The sequence below is a fragment of the Apteryx mantelli genome, chromosome 11 (assembly GCF_036417845.1).
Source record: "Apteryx mantelli isolate bAptMan1 chromosome 11, bAptMan1.hap1, whole genome shotgun sequence".
In the NCBI taxonomy this organism is placed as follows: Eukaryota; Metazoa; Chordata; class Aves; order Apterygiformes; family Apterygidae; genus Apteryx; species Apteryx mantelli.
The window spans coordinates 11,561,809-11,576,322 of record NC_089988.1 but is presented as its reverse complement, the minus strand read 5'-3'; the positions used below and the strand labels follow the sequence as shown (position 1 = coordinate 11,576,322).

Here is a 14,514-nt window from a genome sequence, read left to right as displayed (position 1 = left end):
AATGCAGCTCACAGTGCCCCCCATCCTTTGTCACCGTCCACTCTCAGGAGCACCACTGGGTGCAAAACTCCCTGCGAGGGTGTGGAGAGGAGCTGCTGGAGGGCTTCTCTTCTCATGCCAGCTGCCCCAGCTCTGCCCTGGCATCGGCCCACAGGTTCTGCCCTGGATAATGTTATGTCTCCATTAGCTCTCCTCTGAGACCATGTGCAGATCTGCAGCACATAGCTCTGCTTGCAGCTGGCCACCGCAGCCTGCCTGCATGGTCCCAGGAGCTCCCAGCAAGGCTGTGCTTGGAGGTGAGGCTGTAATTGTCCTCAGTCAAAGTTGGTGGGATGGTCTGTGTGGGGGCCAAGGGGAGGAAAGGACAAGAGACAACAAGGAGAAGATGCAGGAAGGGAAATTTCAAAAGAGTTGAAGGAAAAAAATAAAGAAATAATCATGGTAGTTGAGCAGCACTGGGGGAGGGGCCAACATATGGCTGGGCCCTTCTGCAGTTTTTTGTCCTCAGCGTGCATGATGAATATTGCCTCTTCCATGTCCCTAATGAAGTCATTGAAAAGGACAGGTTCCTGGAGAGACCCTGTGGTGCTCCTCCTCTCCCTGGCCTCCAGGAAGAGTACTACCTATTCATCACTGCCCTCTGAGCCTAATCATCGAACAGGTTCTTTAGCCATCTGGTTGTCCAGCCATCTAGGCAGTACATTTCTAAATTGTATTCCACAAGGATATTGCGGGAGACAGTGTCAAACACCTTGCTCAAATCACATTGAAAGACATTTTCTGCTCTCCAATCACAAACAGAGCTATGCAATCCTAGAAGGCAATCAGGCACGTGAGGTACAATTTACCCTGGGCCAATCCATGCTGACTCTTCCCTATCACCTTCTTCTCCCTCATGTGCCCAGAAATGAGTGGACTCACTCCATGACACACTCCTCAACCAGGCTGAATGACCTGTTGTTCCCTGGGTTGTCCTCTGGGCCTTTTTTGAAGATGGATGTAACGTTTCCCTTTCTGCAGTTACTGGAACTTCAACCCATCTCCACGACCTTTCAAAGATGACAGAGGTAAGCCTTGCTATGACAGCAGCCGGCTCTCTCAGTGTCCTTGGATGCAGCTGTTCCAATCCCACTGACTTGTAGGGGTAGAGTTCTTGCAAGTCATCCCTCACTCAACCCTCATCCCCTGCTGGTTGCTTTTCTCCTCTGGAGCCCTGACTCTAGGCACAACAGCCCAGGATACCTAGCTGGAGAAGCCTGAAGCCAAAAAGGCCCCGAGTTCCTCAGACCTACCTACATCTGCTGCCTTATTGCCCCGGAGCTGAGTTGTGAGTTCCTGTTTTAGCCTGGTTTCCCCTCCTCATGTTGTTTCCCACTACCAAGAAAAGATCCATGATCTCTTCCAGCACTCAGAGGCCACTACTGTACTGCCCTTTGCCTCCATTTCACCAGGCTGAAGAAGCCCAGGTCCCTCAGCCTCTCCTGGAGGCCCCCAACCCCATCTTGAAAGACTCCTCTGGACCCTCTCCAGTTGCTCCCCATTCCTGCAGCACTGGCAGCCCACACTGGGACACACTATTCCAGATGCGGCCACACCAGGGCTGAGTTGAGGGCGATGATATTTCCACTTGTCTGGGTGGCCACACTCTTCCTGAAGCAGCCTCGTATGCAGCTGGCCTCATTTGCAGTGAGCGTGCACCACTGGCTCATATGGCATCCCTCGTAATGTCCAGGCCCTTCTCCTCAGGGTCACTCCTCTGACGGTCAGGTGCCAGCCTCTCCTGATGCATGGGCTGTTCTGTTCCCTGATGTGGGACCTGCCACTGCTCCTTGTACAACACCATGAGGTTTCTGTTGGCCAAATCCCCAAGTTTCTCAAGGCCCCTCTGGACTGAAGCTCCCTTGTGTCAGCTGTAAATGAGTGTGTGCAGAGGGCTCATCCTGTCTTGCGGTGCCTCTGACAGGATAACAGCAGGAGGACCTGCAGGATACTCCACATAATAAAAGGAAGTAGTCGTTTAAAGGGACTGCTGGCAAAGGTAGGCATCACCATGGCAAGCATCTCAGAAAAGCCAAGTGAATGTACAAAGAAAGCAAATCCAGAGTCAAGGGGGAAAGGCTAAAGAGGAGTTGGCTGACCTCATGGGAGGGTATCAGGATGTTAAAAGAGAAGAACTTGGAAGGTGCAAAAGAGGTAAAAGTTCAATAAAAGGTGAAGCAAAAGAAAAATCATGCCTATTTGGGGGTAGCTGCCAAGCAGTCCTGAACCTGAAGGACTCTGACTGGAGCAGGACAACGAACATGCACTTGGTCTGGTAATATTTGCTTCTGACATACTTCCATGGTCATGGGGAAGCTGAAGGTTTTCCCTAAGGTCAAAAAGAGAAGACGCAGTGTGGAAGGAAATGCAGAATCTTTCAGGCTAGAAGGGACCTGAGGATATCCCTAGCCCAACCTCCTTCCCACAGCAGGGTCAGCTATCAAGTCCAGATTTCTCAGGGCTTTACTCACTGAGGACTTGAAAACCTCTGAGGATGGAGATGGCACAGCCTCTCAGAACAACCTGCCCCAGTGCTTGGCTGCCAGGATGGGTCAAAAGTTTCTCCTTACACCCAGCCTGAACCTCTCTTCTTTCAGCTAATGCCCATCAGCCTTCACCCTCACATCATGCACAATGGTGAAGAGCCTGGCTCCATCTCCTTGATGATGTCCTGGTAGGTATGGGGAGGCTGTTATTAGGTCTCCCCAAATCCTTCTCTTCTCCAGGCTGAACAAACACAGCTCCCTCACCTCCCATAGTGACAAAGTCAACATTACCTGTGTGTGCCTAGGAGCTTTAAGGCTTTTCCAGTCCTTCTCTGTATTAGTAGATCAGCAAAGGACCTCATGGATGTTAGAGTGCGATCACCCTCATGCCATGACTTTCTGCATATGTCACACTCATTTGGCATCATGTTGTAATGTACAGGTGTTGTAGGCTGTGAAGAGGACTCACTCTGGACAAGCAGTCACTCATAATGAAACCTTGAACTGAAAACCTTTCAGGCCCAAGAGGCAACCTCACACCACTAGGAGGGGCTGGTTCTGGGGAGGCCATGTTAGGTGCTAACCCACATGCAGGAAAGGATTTGCTGCCTGCAAGAATTGCAGTGGCTATCACCAGAGAGGACAAAATCACCAAATCATTCAGGCTGCAAGGGACCTTGGGAGGACTCTAGTCCAGCCTCCTGCTCACATAGGGATCAACACTGAATTCACACCAAGTTCCTCAGGCCTTTGTCCAGCTGCATCCTGCAAGCCTCCAAGAATAAAGAGTCCATAATCCCTCTGGACCCCACTTCAAATGCTTCAGGATCCTCACTGATTTTTCTTCCCTATACACAGTTTTGACTGCACTTGTTTCAGATTATAACCGTTGCCTCTCATTCTCCTGCCATGAATTCCTGTAAAAACCTGGTTCATTATCAGTGACAAACTTCCCTTGGGAAGCTGCTATGAGTCCCCCCCAAAACCTTCCCTTCTCTGCACTGAACCAACCCATTCCCTCAGCCTGTCCTCTCAAGGCAAGTGCTCCAGCCCCCAACCACCTTGGGGGCCTGCCACTGAGCTCACTCCATGTTATCAACAGTGTTCTTCTACAGGCAGCCCCAACTGGACGCAGTATCTAGATGGGCTCTAATGAGTGTTGAGTAGAGGGGGATAATCACTTCCCTCCATCTCCTGGCTGTGCTCCTGTTCACGCCGCCCAGGACACTGTGGCCTCCTTTGTTGCTAGGGCAAGCTGCTGGCTGATGTTCAGCTCCCTGTCCACAGACTCCCCAGCCTGTATTATTGCAGGGTGTTGGTCTCTCCCAGGTGTAGGACCTGCATTTGTCCTTGTTGAATTTCACAAAGTTCCTGACAGATCGTTCCTCCCGTCTGCTGAGGTCCCTCTGAATGGCAGCCCTCAAACTTGTGACTCTTCCTCCTGATGAGGTGTCATCTACAAACGTGATGAGAGTTGCATCCTCCAGGTCACTGGTGAACCTGTCAGACAAGACAGGTCCACGTAGAGACCCCTGCCTACTCCACCTTTACCTGGCTTCCTGGTAAAGCATGACCCATTCAAAAAACCCTCTGAGCTCAATTATCCCACCAGCTTTTTTTCCACCCGAGTGTCTACCCATCTCATCATGATGCCTTATTGTATTCAAGAATATTCATGGAGACAGTGTCCAACACCTTGCTAAAATCATGGTAAATGACATCTAGTACTTTCTGCTCCTCCACAATCACAGGTCTTTTATCACAGAAGGCAATCAGGTTGTGCAGGAATGATTTACCTTCAGTGAATCCATGCTGACTGTTCCCAGGCACATTCTTCCTGTGCCCAAAAATATGATGTGAGAGCATTTGCTGCATAACACACTCCTCACCAAAGTGAGGCTGAAGGGCCTGCAGCTCCCCAGGTTGTCCTTGTGGCCTTTTTTGAAGATGGGCAGAACACATTCCTTTTTTCTGGTCTTTGGGACCTCCCTTGATCTACACAACCTTTCAAAAGGTGATAGAGACTGGCTTGTTATGTAGTTGGCCAGCCCTCTCAGTGTCCTTCGATGCAGCCCATCCCATCCCAGAGACTTGCATGGGCTGAGTACTTACAAGCAATCCCTCAGTCAACCCTCATCCCCTGCTGGCTGTTTTTCTCTTCTGGAGCCCTGACTTGAGGCACAACAGCTCAGGAGACCTTGCTGGTGAAGACTGAAGCCAAGAAGGCACCGAGCTCCTCAGAGCTATCTGCATCTGCTATTACTAGAGCCCCTGCCCCATTCAGCAGTGAGACCAGGTGTTCTTTGCTTATTCTGTCTCTGTTAGCGGAGTAGTAGCAGCTCTTCTTCATGCCCTTGATATCTGCTGCAAGTGTCTACACTCGGGGAGCTTTGGTTTCACCATCCCTACTTTGGTGGACAACAGCATCCTGTTTAACCAAGCTGATCTCCCAAGATGTCTCCTAGTTCTAATGGGTATCACTATGGACCGTCCTTGTGCTTGGTGGCTGCTGTCCTTAAAGACCTGCTGGTTTTCATAAGCTCCATTGCCCCTCAGAGCTGCCTCCATTGGGATCCCCCACCAGTCCCCTGGAGAGGACAAAGTTTCCTCCTTTGATGGCTGGAGTGTGTACACTACTATTGTCCTTCCTCACTGCCCTCACGATCTGGGACTCCACTATTCCATAGTCACTGCAGACAAGGTTTCCACAGATTATCACAGCCCTGATCTGTGCTTCCTTGTGTGAGTACCAGATCCAGGTGAGCATCACCCTTCCTGGCCCATCAGGGAGCTGTGCTTGGAAGCTGTTGCTGACACCCTCCAGAAATCTCCAGGACTGCTTGCACCCTGCTGTTTGCCCTTCCAATGAATGTCAGCGAGATTAAAGTCCCCCCATAAGAACCAGGCCCTGTGACCCACTGACTTCCTCAGGTTGCTTAAAGGAGACTGCATCCACCTCCTCACCTTCATCGGGGGGTCTGTAACACCCATCACAACAATGCCTTTACTCTGATGCTCATGCACACACTCTCACCCAAACTCATGTCCATCCCATGCAAGAGCTCCATACATCTGAGCTGTCCCTTCACATAACGCGCATCCCCCCTGCTCATCTTCCCTAACGGTCTTGCCTGCAGAGCTTGTACCCTGCCATCACAGCCCTCCAGTCATGGTAGTGGTCCCACCACATCTCAGTTATTCCAACCATGTTTCAGTCCTGTGACAGCTTGTGTGTCTCCATCTGCTCCTCTGTGTGCCCCAGGCTGCATGCACTTGTGTGTATTTGGGTTGCAGAGCCTCAGCTGTGGCACAGAGAACAGACTGGTCGTGGTGAAACATGTTACTGTGAGCCAAGGACACCATGTGTGCAATGACCCCACTTCAGAGCAGAGCCATGCTGGCCTAGATAACAGGTGGCAATGTAATGGTGCAAGGAGGTTCCCACTGAGAGAGCAAAGCCTGCAGTGCCCAAGGCCAGCGAGAAACAGAGCCGGGCTGTGCAGACCTGGAAGGAGAAGGGTTGCCTGCCTGAGCTGATTGGAAGCACCTTGGGGCCTGTGACAGAGGTGAAGCGATCTGCAGGCAGGACAAGGTGCCACTGAAGAAGTCCCTGGCACTGGACAGCCTGTGATCCAGGCACCCTGAGGTCATCATTAGCACAGTCCCAGTTCATGTTGTCCAGGTGTAAGAAGAGTTTCAGAAGAGAAGAATAAAAAAGGTTTGAAAGTGCAGAGACTAGAGCAGAGACCTTGGTGTGATGTGCCTCCCATTTATGCAGCACGCTTGAATGCAGTCGGGGTGGACTCTGCCTAAAGGCAGTGGTGGGATTCAGTTCTCTGGGCACAGGTAGGAAAGCCTGAGATAACCTGTGTTGTCTGCCCAGTAACCACTCCAAAGGGGCATGGTTTTCCCATAGGTCCCATCCATGCAGTTGTGCTAGAAACCCCAGGCATCTGGCATGGCCCTGCCAGCCTGTTTCTATGTCATTAAATCAAGTGTCTGCACTGAATTACATTAGCAGTTTGCACTGTAGGCATCTCCATGTGTCTCAGCATCATAGTGAGGGGTGCTCTAACAGTAGTGGGCATCTAGTGTCATTTGAGATGGCCAAGGAAATTCTCCAGCTGACCCCCACCTCATGCTCTAGAAGGATGTGTGTCTCCCAGTTGCTCCATGAGAACAAGCAGACACTGGCACATGCCTGGGACCACCTCTGTCTCTTCCAATGTCACCAGGTGTTTGTGTGTGAGCAACTGACTCCCACCCTCCATTTCAGGTGATTACAATGGGAGCTTGGAGAAAGGGCTCCCATGCAGACATCTGTGTGGTGCTCACTTCAGCTTGGGCAAGGGGAATCCCACCTGCTGTGTGTTTGTGGAGTTCACAGGAGTTTGCTGAATCTCACTCCAGTCCAGGGCCTTCCAAAACAGAATGAGGTGCCCACATTGACTCATCTGAGTCAGCACCTGAACCAGGTGTCAATCAGCTCCCTTCTTGCTTCTTTCTACATGTCCTGCCTAGTTAAGACATGGGAATAGGGGCTTCCAGAGTGGGACATTTCCACCTCTTGCAGATAACCATGCTCTGATGAAACAATCTGTAATGCTGGAATGAGTCTTCCTTCAGTGCTTAGAGAGGGCCCACTGGTGATTATTTTGGTTTATTGGAGTGAACATTTCCCAGGAGGAGGGAGCACAAGGGACAGAGAAATTCATGAGCTCAGCTGGGCCTTTGTTCCAGCATGGGGACAGGCTCCAGGAATGGAGGGAGTTTATGGCAAGCGAGCAGTGCTGCCCAGACACAGCTGTGTGCAGGAGCAGCTTCTCTGCAAAGAGCAGCAGGGCTCTGGGCACTGCCTGCTGCTGCTGACATGAGAGGTGACATGACAGAGAGAAGTGCAAGGCAGTGTGGAGTGGGAGGAGAGAGGAGAGCTCCTTGTGGCAGTAACCATCACAGCCCCTGACACGGTAAGTCTCCGGCTGCAGGGCAATGCTACTGAGGTTCCTGGAGGGGTCTTCCAAACCCATCCCATCCCATAACTGATAGGCTTTTTAAGGATTGCTCTCCTGCCTCCTGCAGCGTATAGGCAGAGGAGGAGATGCTTCAGCGCAGGGATTCACTGCCATACCATCAGAGGGACAGGGCGTGCAGCTCCATTCTACCGGGGTGGCTGCAGGGGTGTGAAGCCAGGGAGCACACACAGGTCTGTGCAGGGCTGTGATTCAGAGCAGTGTCCCTGCACCCCAGGGTGCTGTGTGCCCGGGGCACTGACTCTGCTGCGTGTGAGAGTCAGCCCTCAGCCTGCCCAGGGAGCTTTCCAAAGCAGTGTGGGGAGAAACTCTCGGTGAGAGGAGCCAGCCCCGGCAGGGCAGGTTCATTCTCCTGCTGAGAGGGTGCTGCGTGGGTCAGGTCTGCGCACAGCTCTAGCTCATGCACAGGAGATGTGCAAGGGGTCTTTTCAAGAGGAGACCAAGAGAAGGGCTACTAGAAAGGGAAGGAGCTTTTCTTCAGGTATCTGCACTTTCAGTTTCCTAATTTTGGCAGGGAGAATGAAGGAATGTGGTTTCTGTTTTGTCAAGGAAGTGGGACTCCTAAACCTTCACTCTGAGAGATTAATATGTCACTGGGAAAACTTAGGAAGCTGCCTCATCCCCACCTTAGCCTACAGGCAGCATCCACATCACTTCTGTGGCCTCACAGGAGTTTATGTGACCTGCTCGTTAGGACGTGCATGCACAGAGATGCCCCTAGAGAGTGCCCTGATCTGGGAGGTTTCTGCAGGGCAGAAGTGAGCACACAGCGGGTGTGAGCACTGACCGGGAGAAGATGTTGTGACAGAGAAAGAGCTGCCAGCAGGGACAGCTTCAGGCAGCAGAGATGGGCAGGGAATGAGAGGGAAGTGCAGGGCATGAGCCACCTCCTCTGCAGCCAGACCTCTGCCAGAGGAGAGGGGCATCTCTCCTGCTATGGGCCCATTTTGGGCTGCCTGACAAAGGGGCTGAGAGCAAATGCCCTGCGATGTCACCATCTGCGAGGTGGCATGCCCAGCTAGCTAAGGTGAAGGCTTTCCAGAATGCCTCTCTGTCTCTCTCCTTGCCTCCCTTGGCAGCACGATCATGGTGTTGCTCCTTGTTTCCCCTCGTAGCCATGCTGCTCCTCTTCTTGTTTAGGGGTTTTCTGGGGTTGGGGGATTTCAGCTGCAGTTCAGACACTGATGCTGCAAGTTGTGGAACAGAGGGGTCTGCATGGGAATGAGGTGGCCCCAGTCCCCTTCTGACTTGTGGAGCTCCAGAAAATGCAGTCAGTGAGGTTTAGAAATGAGCTGACTCTCCTTTAAGGAGAGCCCATTTTCAATCCTAAAGGTCCTTTGACGGTTTCCCTGTGGTGTCCTGCCAGGCTCTGACCTGCCCCCTAGAAAGGCACTGGTGTCTCATAGCACCTCTGTGATATCTGAGAGACGCATGTGGAAGGTGCAGAGATGCTGAGAGTATGGAGATGGTGGTGGGAGGCTGTATGTGGGCATCTGAAAAGAGCCCTGTGTGTCCTTGGCTAGAAGGAGAGTGTGGAGAGCTCCCTCAGGTGCCCGGAGAAAGGGTGAGAAGTTTGGAGATGTGCACTTTGAAAGTGGGCTGGTGTGCTCTCAGCAGGGGCTTGTTTCCTTCTAGTGCAACATATGACCACGATCATCCTCCAGCTGAAAGAGAGAACTGCAACATTTGGGGGTTTTGTGCTTGAAAAGTCTCTTCTAACTTCTCCGTGTCTTTTCTTCTTTGCACAGTCCCCCATGCCCAGAGATAATAAAATGTCCAACAGCAGCTCCCTCAACGAGTTCCTCCTCTTGGCATTCGCGGACACACGGGAGCTGCAGCTCTTGCACTTCTCGCTCTTCCTGGGCATCTACCTGGCTGCCCTCCTGGGCAACGGCCTCATCATCATAGCTGTAGCCTGCGACCACCGCCTCCACACCCCCATGTACTTCTTCCTCCTCAACCTCTCCCTCCTTGACATTGGCACCATCTCCACCACTGTCCCCAAATCCATGGCCAATTCCCTGTGGGACACCAGGGCCATTTCCTACTGGGGATGTGCTGCTCAAGTCTTCCTGGTTGTCTTCTTGTTAACAGGAGAGTATTCTGTTCTCACTGTCATGGCCTATGACCGCTATGTTGCCATCTGCAGACCCCTCCACTATGGGACCATCATGGGCAGCAGAGCTTGTGTCAAAATGGCAGCAGCTGCCTGGGGCACTAGTTTTCTCTATTCTGTGATGCACACTGTTAATACATTTTCCATACCACTCTGCCAAGGCAACACAGTGGACCAGTTCTTCTGTGAAATCCCACAGATCCTCAAGCTCTCCTGCTCAGACTCCTACCTCAGGGAAGTTGGGCTTCTGGTGGTTAGTCTTTGTTTAGTCTTTGGGTGTTTCATTTTCATTGTGCTGTCCTACGTGCAGATCTTCACTGCTGTGCTGAGGATCCCCTCTGAGCAGGGCCGAAACAAAGCCTTTTCCATGTGCCTCCCTCACCTGGCTGTGGTCTCCCTGTTTGTCAGCTCTGACATGTTTGCCTACCTGAAGCCCCCCTCACTCTCCTCCCCAGCTCTCGATCTGGCAGTGTCTGTTCTGTACGCGTTGGTGCCTCCAACACTGAACCCTCTCATCTACAGCATGAGGAACAAGGAGCTGAAAGATGCCCTGAGGAAAGTGATTTCATGGACATTTTTCAGCAGTGGTAACATTGCTCTCCACAAATGACTCCCCCTGTGTCCCGTACGAGGACTGAGCTTTGTTTGTTCACTTATTTTTATTATGACTATTATTCCTGTTGTTATTATTGTTTGCTACCATGTTGCTACACCAATGGTTGGATTCATTCCACCTTCACTGAGACTGCTCTGTCCCACCTGGTGCCCATATAAAGTTGTGTCTAACACTGTGTCAGAGCTGACTCCATCATAGCATTTCTCTAATAAAGTAGGTTCTTGCAGGTGCAGTGCCTGAAGGCTGGGCTCTTCCTCCAAAGCTGCTGTCGCTCACGTGCTGTCCTCAGCACATTTCCTTGAGACAATCTTTCCTACCCTGCGTAGTGGTCCTTACCCTAAAAGTCACCCCCGGACAAGGCTCCACGGCAAGCTGAAGGACTGGGCATCCAGCTGTGATCCCTGGGAGGACAAGCCCTCTGCTGGGTCTTCTGCAGGGCTGTCAGGGAGCATGCAGAAGAAATCCTGGGGCCATCTCCTGTGCCTGTAGACCATCCTCCTCCCATGGGGGACCTCAAACAGCGTCAGGCAGAACACAGATGCAGCCCATCCTGTTGCTGCATGAACAGAGAGGAGAAACTGTCCCAGCAAACTCCTCACACACCCAGCATCTCATACCAGCCATTTCCATCACTGGCCATTCCCTGTGGTCCTGGTGAGGGGTGATCTTGGAATGTGACCAGCTCCATCTGCCTGCTGGGCTAAGCACCTGTATGGGGGGAATGGCCACCCTTCCTGGCCTCTCTGTGGGCCCAGACCTCATCAGACCACAGAGCATGGCTTTCTGCTAATGCTGGGGGGACAGGGACATGGCTGGACAGGGGGTGGGGGCTGGTGGAAGGCTGCCCGGCAGGAGGGCTGAGGGGGACGCGGCAACAAGGGCTGTCATGGGGACCATGCCTGCAGGATGTTTCCCCACCTCGAAATCCATCCTGTCCTGTGGGGTGCCCACACAGTGGGGTCATGGGGCCATGTGCAGGGCAGGAGGGCTTGGCCACTGGAGAGATGAGGTGCTGATGGGAGCCACAACACTCCAGAAGCTCCTGACGGTCATGGTGGGGACTCGCTGCTGCTAGCAGGGTTGAAGGTTCCTCGAGGGCTACTGCCACCAGCACCACTTGCCAGGACTCCCAGACCCAGCACAGATGGTTGGTGCCCAGCAATACACCTCTACGGTGCCGCCCGTCCTGTTTCACCATCCTCTCTCAGGAGCACTGCCGGGTGCATCACTCCCTGCCCAGGTGTGGAGAGGAGCTGCTGGAGGTCTTCTCCTCTCATGCCAGCTGCCCCCACCTGTGCTGTGGCACTGGCTCGCAGGCTCTGCCCTGGATCATGTTATGTCTCCATACATTCTCGTCTAAGACCACCTAGGGATCTGCAGCACACAGCTCTGCTTGCAGCTGGCTACCACGACCTGCCTGGGTGGTCCCAGGAGATCCCAGGAAGGCTGTGCTTGGAGGTGAGGCTGTGATTGTCCTCAGTCAAAGTAGAGAGGATGGTCTGGGTGTGGGCCAAGGGGAGGAAAGGACAAGAGACAAAAAGGAGAAGATGCAGTAAGGGAAATTTCAAAAGAGTTTAGCGAAAAAAACAAAGAAATAACCATGGTAGTTGAGTAGCACTGGGGCAGGGGACAGGAAATCTTAAAAAAACTCTCCTGGAGAAAGCATCTACCAAACTGATCTAACTGTCAAGTTAGCCCGGCCTAGAGCAGATCATGCTCCTGGAGATCTCTGGTGGTCCCTCCCAACACAAATCCTCTAGGAGGAAGCAGCTGGAAGGCAGAGTGAGGGACAGGGGACACTGTTGTGGGGTTGAGGCCTTGCTGGCATTTGGACTGCCTGGTCAAGCCTGTCCTCAGAGAGTCGTTCCAAGGAACACACCAGGCATTCAGGCCCTTTGACAGATGAGGTGTCCGCAGACCAGTGCTTTGCATCCTGGGTCTGAAGGGATGAGAAATCTTCAGAGCCAGAGCAGATCGGAGTCCCATCTCCTGGGCTCACAGGTTACAGGGCATCAGCAGGGCTGTACTGGCTGCAGGGAGGGAATCACTGCCCAGGGCATGAGCAGATCCCCCTCTGACCTCCCCTCTCTCTTCACACCCCGGAACAGAGATCGTGTTTCCCATGTTGGCCCTCTCTGCCAGGCTGTATTCCCAGCTGGAAGGAATGCAGGCTTCACACTGGGGAAATGCAGGAGAGCCCAGTCTCATCTAGAGGAGCAGGGTCCCACCACACCTGCTGGGTGGCCAGGCCTGCAGGCTGCACACCCCACTCTGTTCCCTGTACACCTCCTGCCTGGGGCTGGAGGGTGCCCAGCAAGAAGGCAGGCATGCCTCGAGGTCGGGTGCCATTGGGATGGTGGCCTTTGGACCAGCCTCTGTCTGTAAGGGACTCAGGAGATTCTCTGCTTCCATGTTAGTGGCAAAGTTCATGTCCCAGCTTCTTCCTTCTGGACAGGTGAGGATGCCATTTTCAGGAGAAGGGGAAAAAAGAAACCTTTTTGTCCATGGGATCACCCTGTCAACCCTCTACTACCTTCTCCTGCTGTATCACCCCCAGAAGTCCTTTGGCAGGGGCATTTTTTGGTTTCTGACCCTCTACCTGACCCTGCTTTGAGCAGCACCTTGCACTACAGGCCTCCTGTGGTCCCTTCAACCTGAACTATCCTGAACACCTATGATCTCAGGCGCCATTTCAAGCACAGAGCAAATGTCTCTGGGACAGGAGTCCTTTGTGCTTTATGTGACCATCTAAAAGAAGGCAGGCGAACACCTCCTCCTCCCTGTTGCCTGTAAGGGCAGCCTGGGAGGCACTGCCTCAGGCATACCTACATTACAATGGAAATTCTTGGCATCCACCTTTAACCACCTGAAAGGCCATTGCCTGGATCCCCTCAGTGGTGAGGGGAGAAGAGCAAGCTTTTCTGCAGTGTGATTTCTCTACCTCTGTAGTTTGTGCCTCTAAGTAGATGGTGCCATCCTCCCCTTGGTTTCTTGCCTGAAGCTCAGGCTGGATGGGGATGTGAATGTGGAGGTTGCCTGTCACTGCAGTGACCATGAGATGGTAGAGAGGTGAGAGGAATAACAGAATGACCACCCTGGACTGCAGCAGAGAGGATTTCATCTTGTTTGGGATGGAGTTAGGCAACCCAAAGCTCAGCTGGAGCTGGAGCTGGAGCTGGAGCTGGAGCTGGAGCTGGAGCTGGAGCTAGAGCTAGGAAGGGATGGGGAGGGTAACCTGAAGGGCTTGTGCAAGGACGCTGGCAGCACAAGGCAGCAACACAAGGAAAGTGTGTTCTCCCTGCTCAGTGGGACAGGGGACATAGTGACAAGGACACGGGAAAGTCTGAGGAGCTCACTGACTCCTTTACCTTGTCTTTTCATGATCCTGTCTACTGCCAGGCCTCCCTGGCCCCTGAGCCCTTTGGAAGCATCTGTGTTAGCAAAGCCTCACCCAAGGGGACGAAGATGCAGGTGGGGAGGACTTTTGCCCAGTGGGCACACACAGGTCCACAGGATCAGACGGAAAGCACCCCAGGGTGCAGGGAGAGGTGCCTGGAGTCACTGCAATGCTGCTCCCAATTGTCTGTGAAATGTCATGGTAATCAGGGAGGTTCCTGATGACTGGGAAAAGGCAGACATCTCAGGCATTTTGCAGGATGGCAAGAGGGAGGATCTGGACAACAGGCTGGTCCTCTTCAACTCAGTCCCTCGAAAGGTGGTGGAGCAAATCCTCCTGGAAACCATCTCCAAGCATAGGAAGGAGAAGGCCTGGAAGAGGCAGCATGCGTTGACCAAGGGGAAATGGAAAGCATGCCTGACCAACCTGATTGCCTTCCACCATAAGATAAATGCCTGCATGCACAAGGGGGATTTTGCAGGGATTTTGTGAACCTTCCCTTTAGCAAAGCCTTTGGCACAGTCCCCCAGAGTCTCCTTGGAGCCAAATTGTTGAGTTCAGCCCTTGATCAATGGACCATAAGGCAGGTGGAAGATTGAATGGGCCATCAGGCTGAAACGTTGTGATCAGTGGTACAAGTTCCAAGTGGCAGCCAGTTCCTGGTGGCATCCCTCAGTGATCAACATGTGGGGCAGGACTGTTTAACATCTTGATGAATGGCCTGCACAGTGGATGGAGCACACTCTCAGCACCCTTGTGGATAATGCATAAGTGGGGGGAGGCCCTGGGCAACCTCATCTAGTTCCCTCTGCATTGACCAGGGTGGCTGG

At 52.7% G+C, this 14,514-nt stretch overlaps 1 protein-coding gene across 1 annotated transcript; it reads left to right on the top strand.

The window, feature by feature from the left end:
* Positions 1-9,327: 9,327 nt before the first annotated feature.
* LOC136992972 (olfactory receptor 14A16-like) lies at positions 9,328-14,176 on the top strand. Its single transcript, XM_067302991.1, has 2 exons — positions 9,328-10,230; positions 13,943-14,176. Exons 1-2 carry the CDS (start codon positions 9,328-9,330, stop codon positions 14,174-14,176), a joined length of 1,137 nt encoding a protein of 378 aa, XP_067159092.1.
* Positions 14,177-14,514: the final 338 nt, after the last annotated feature.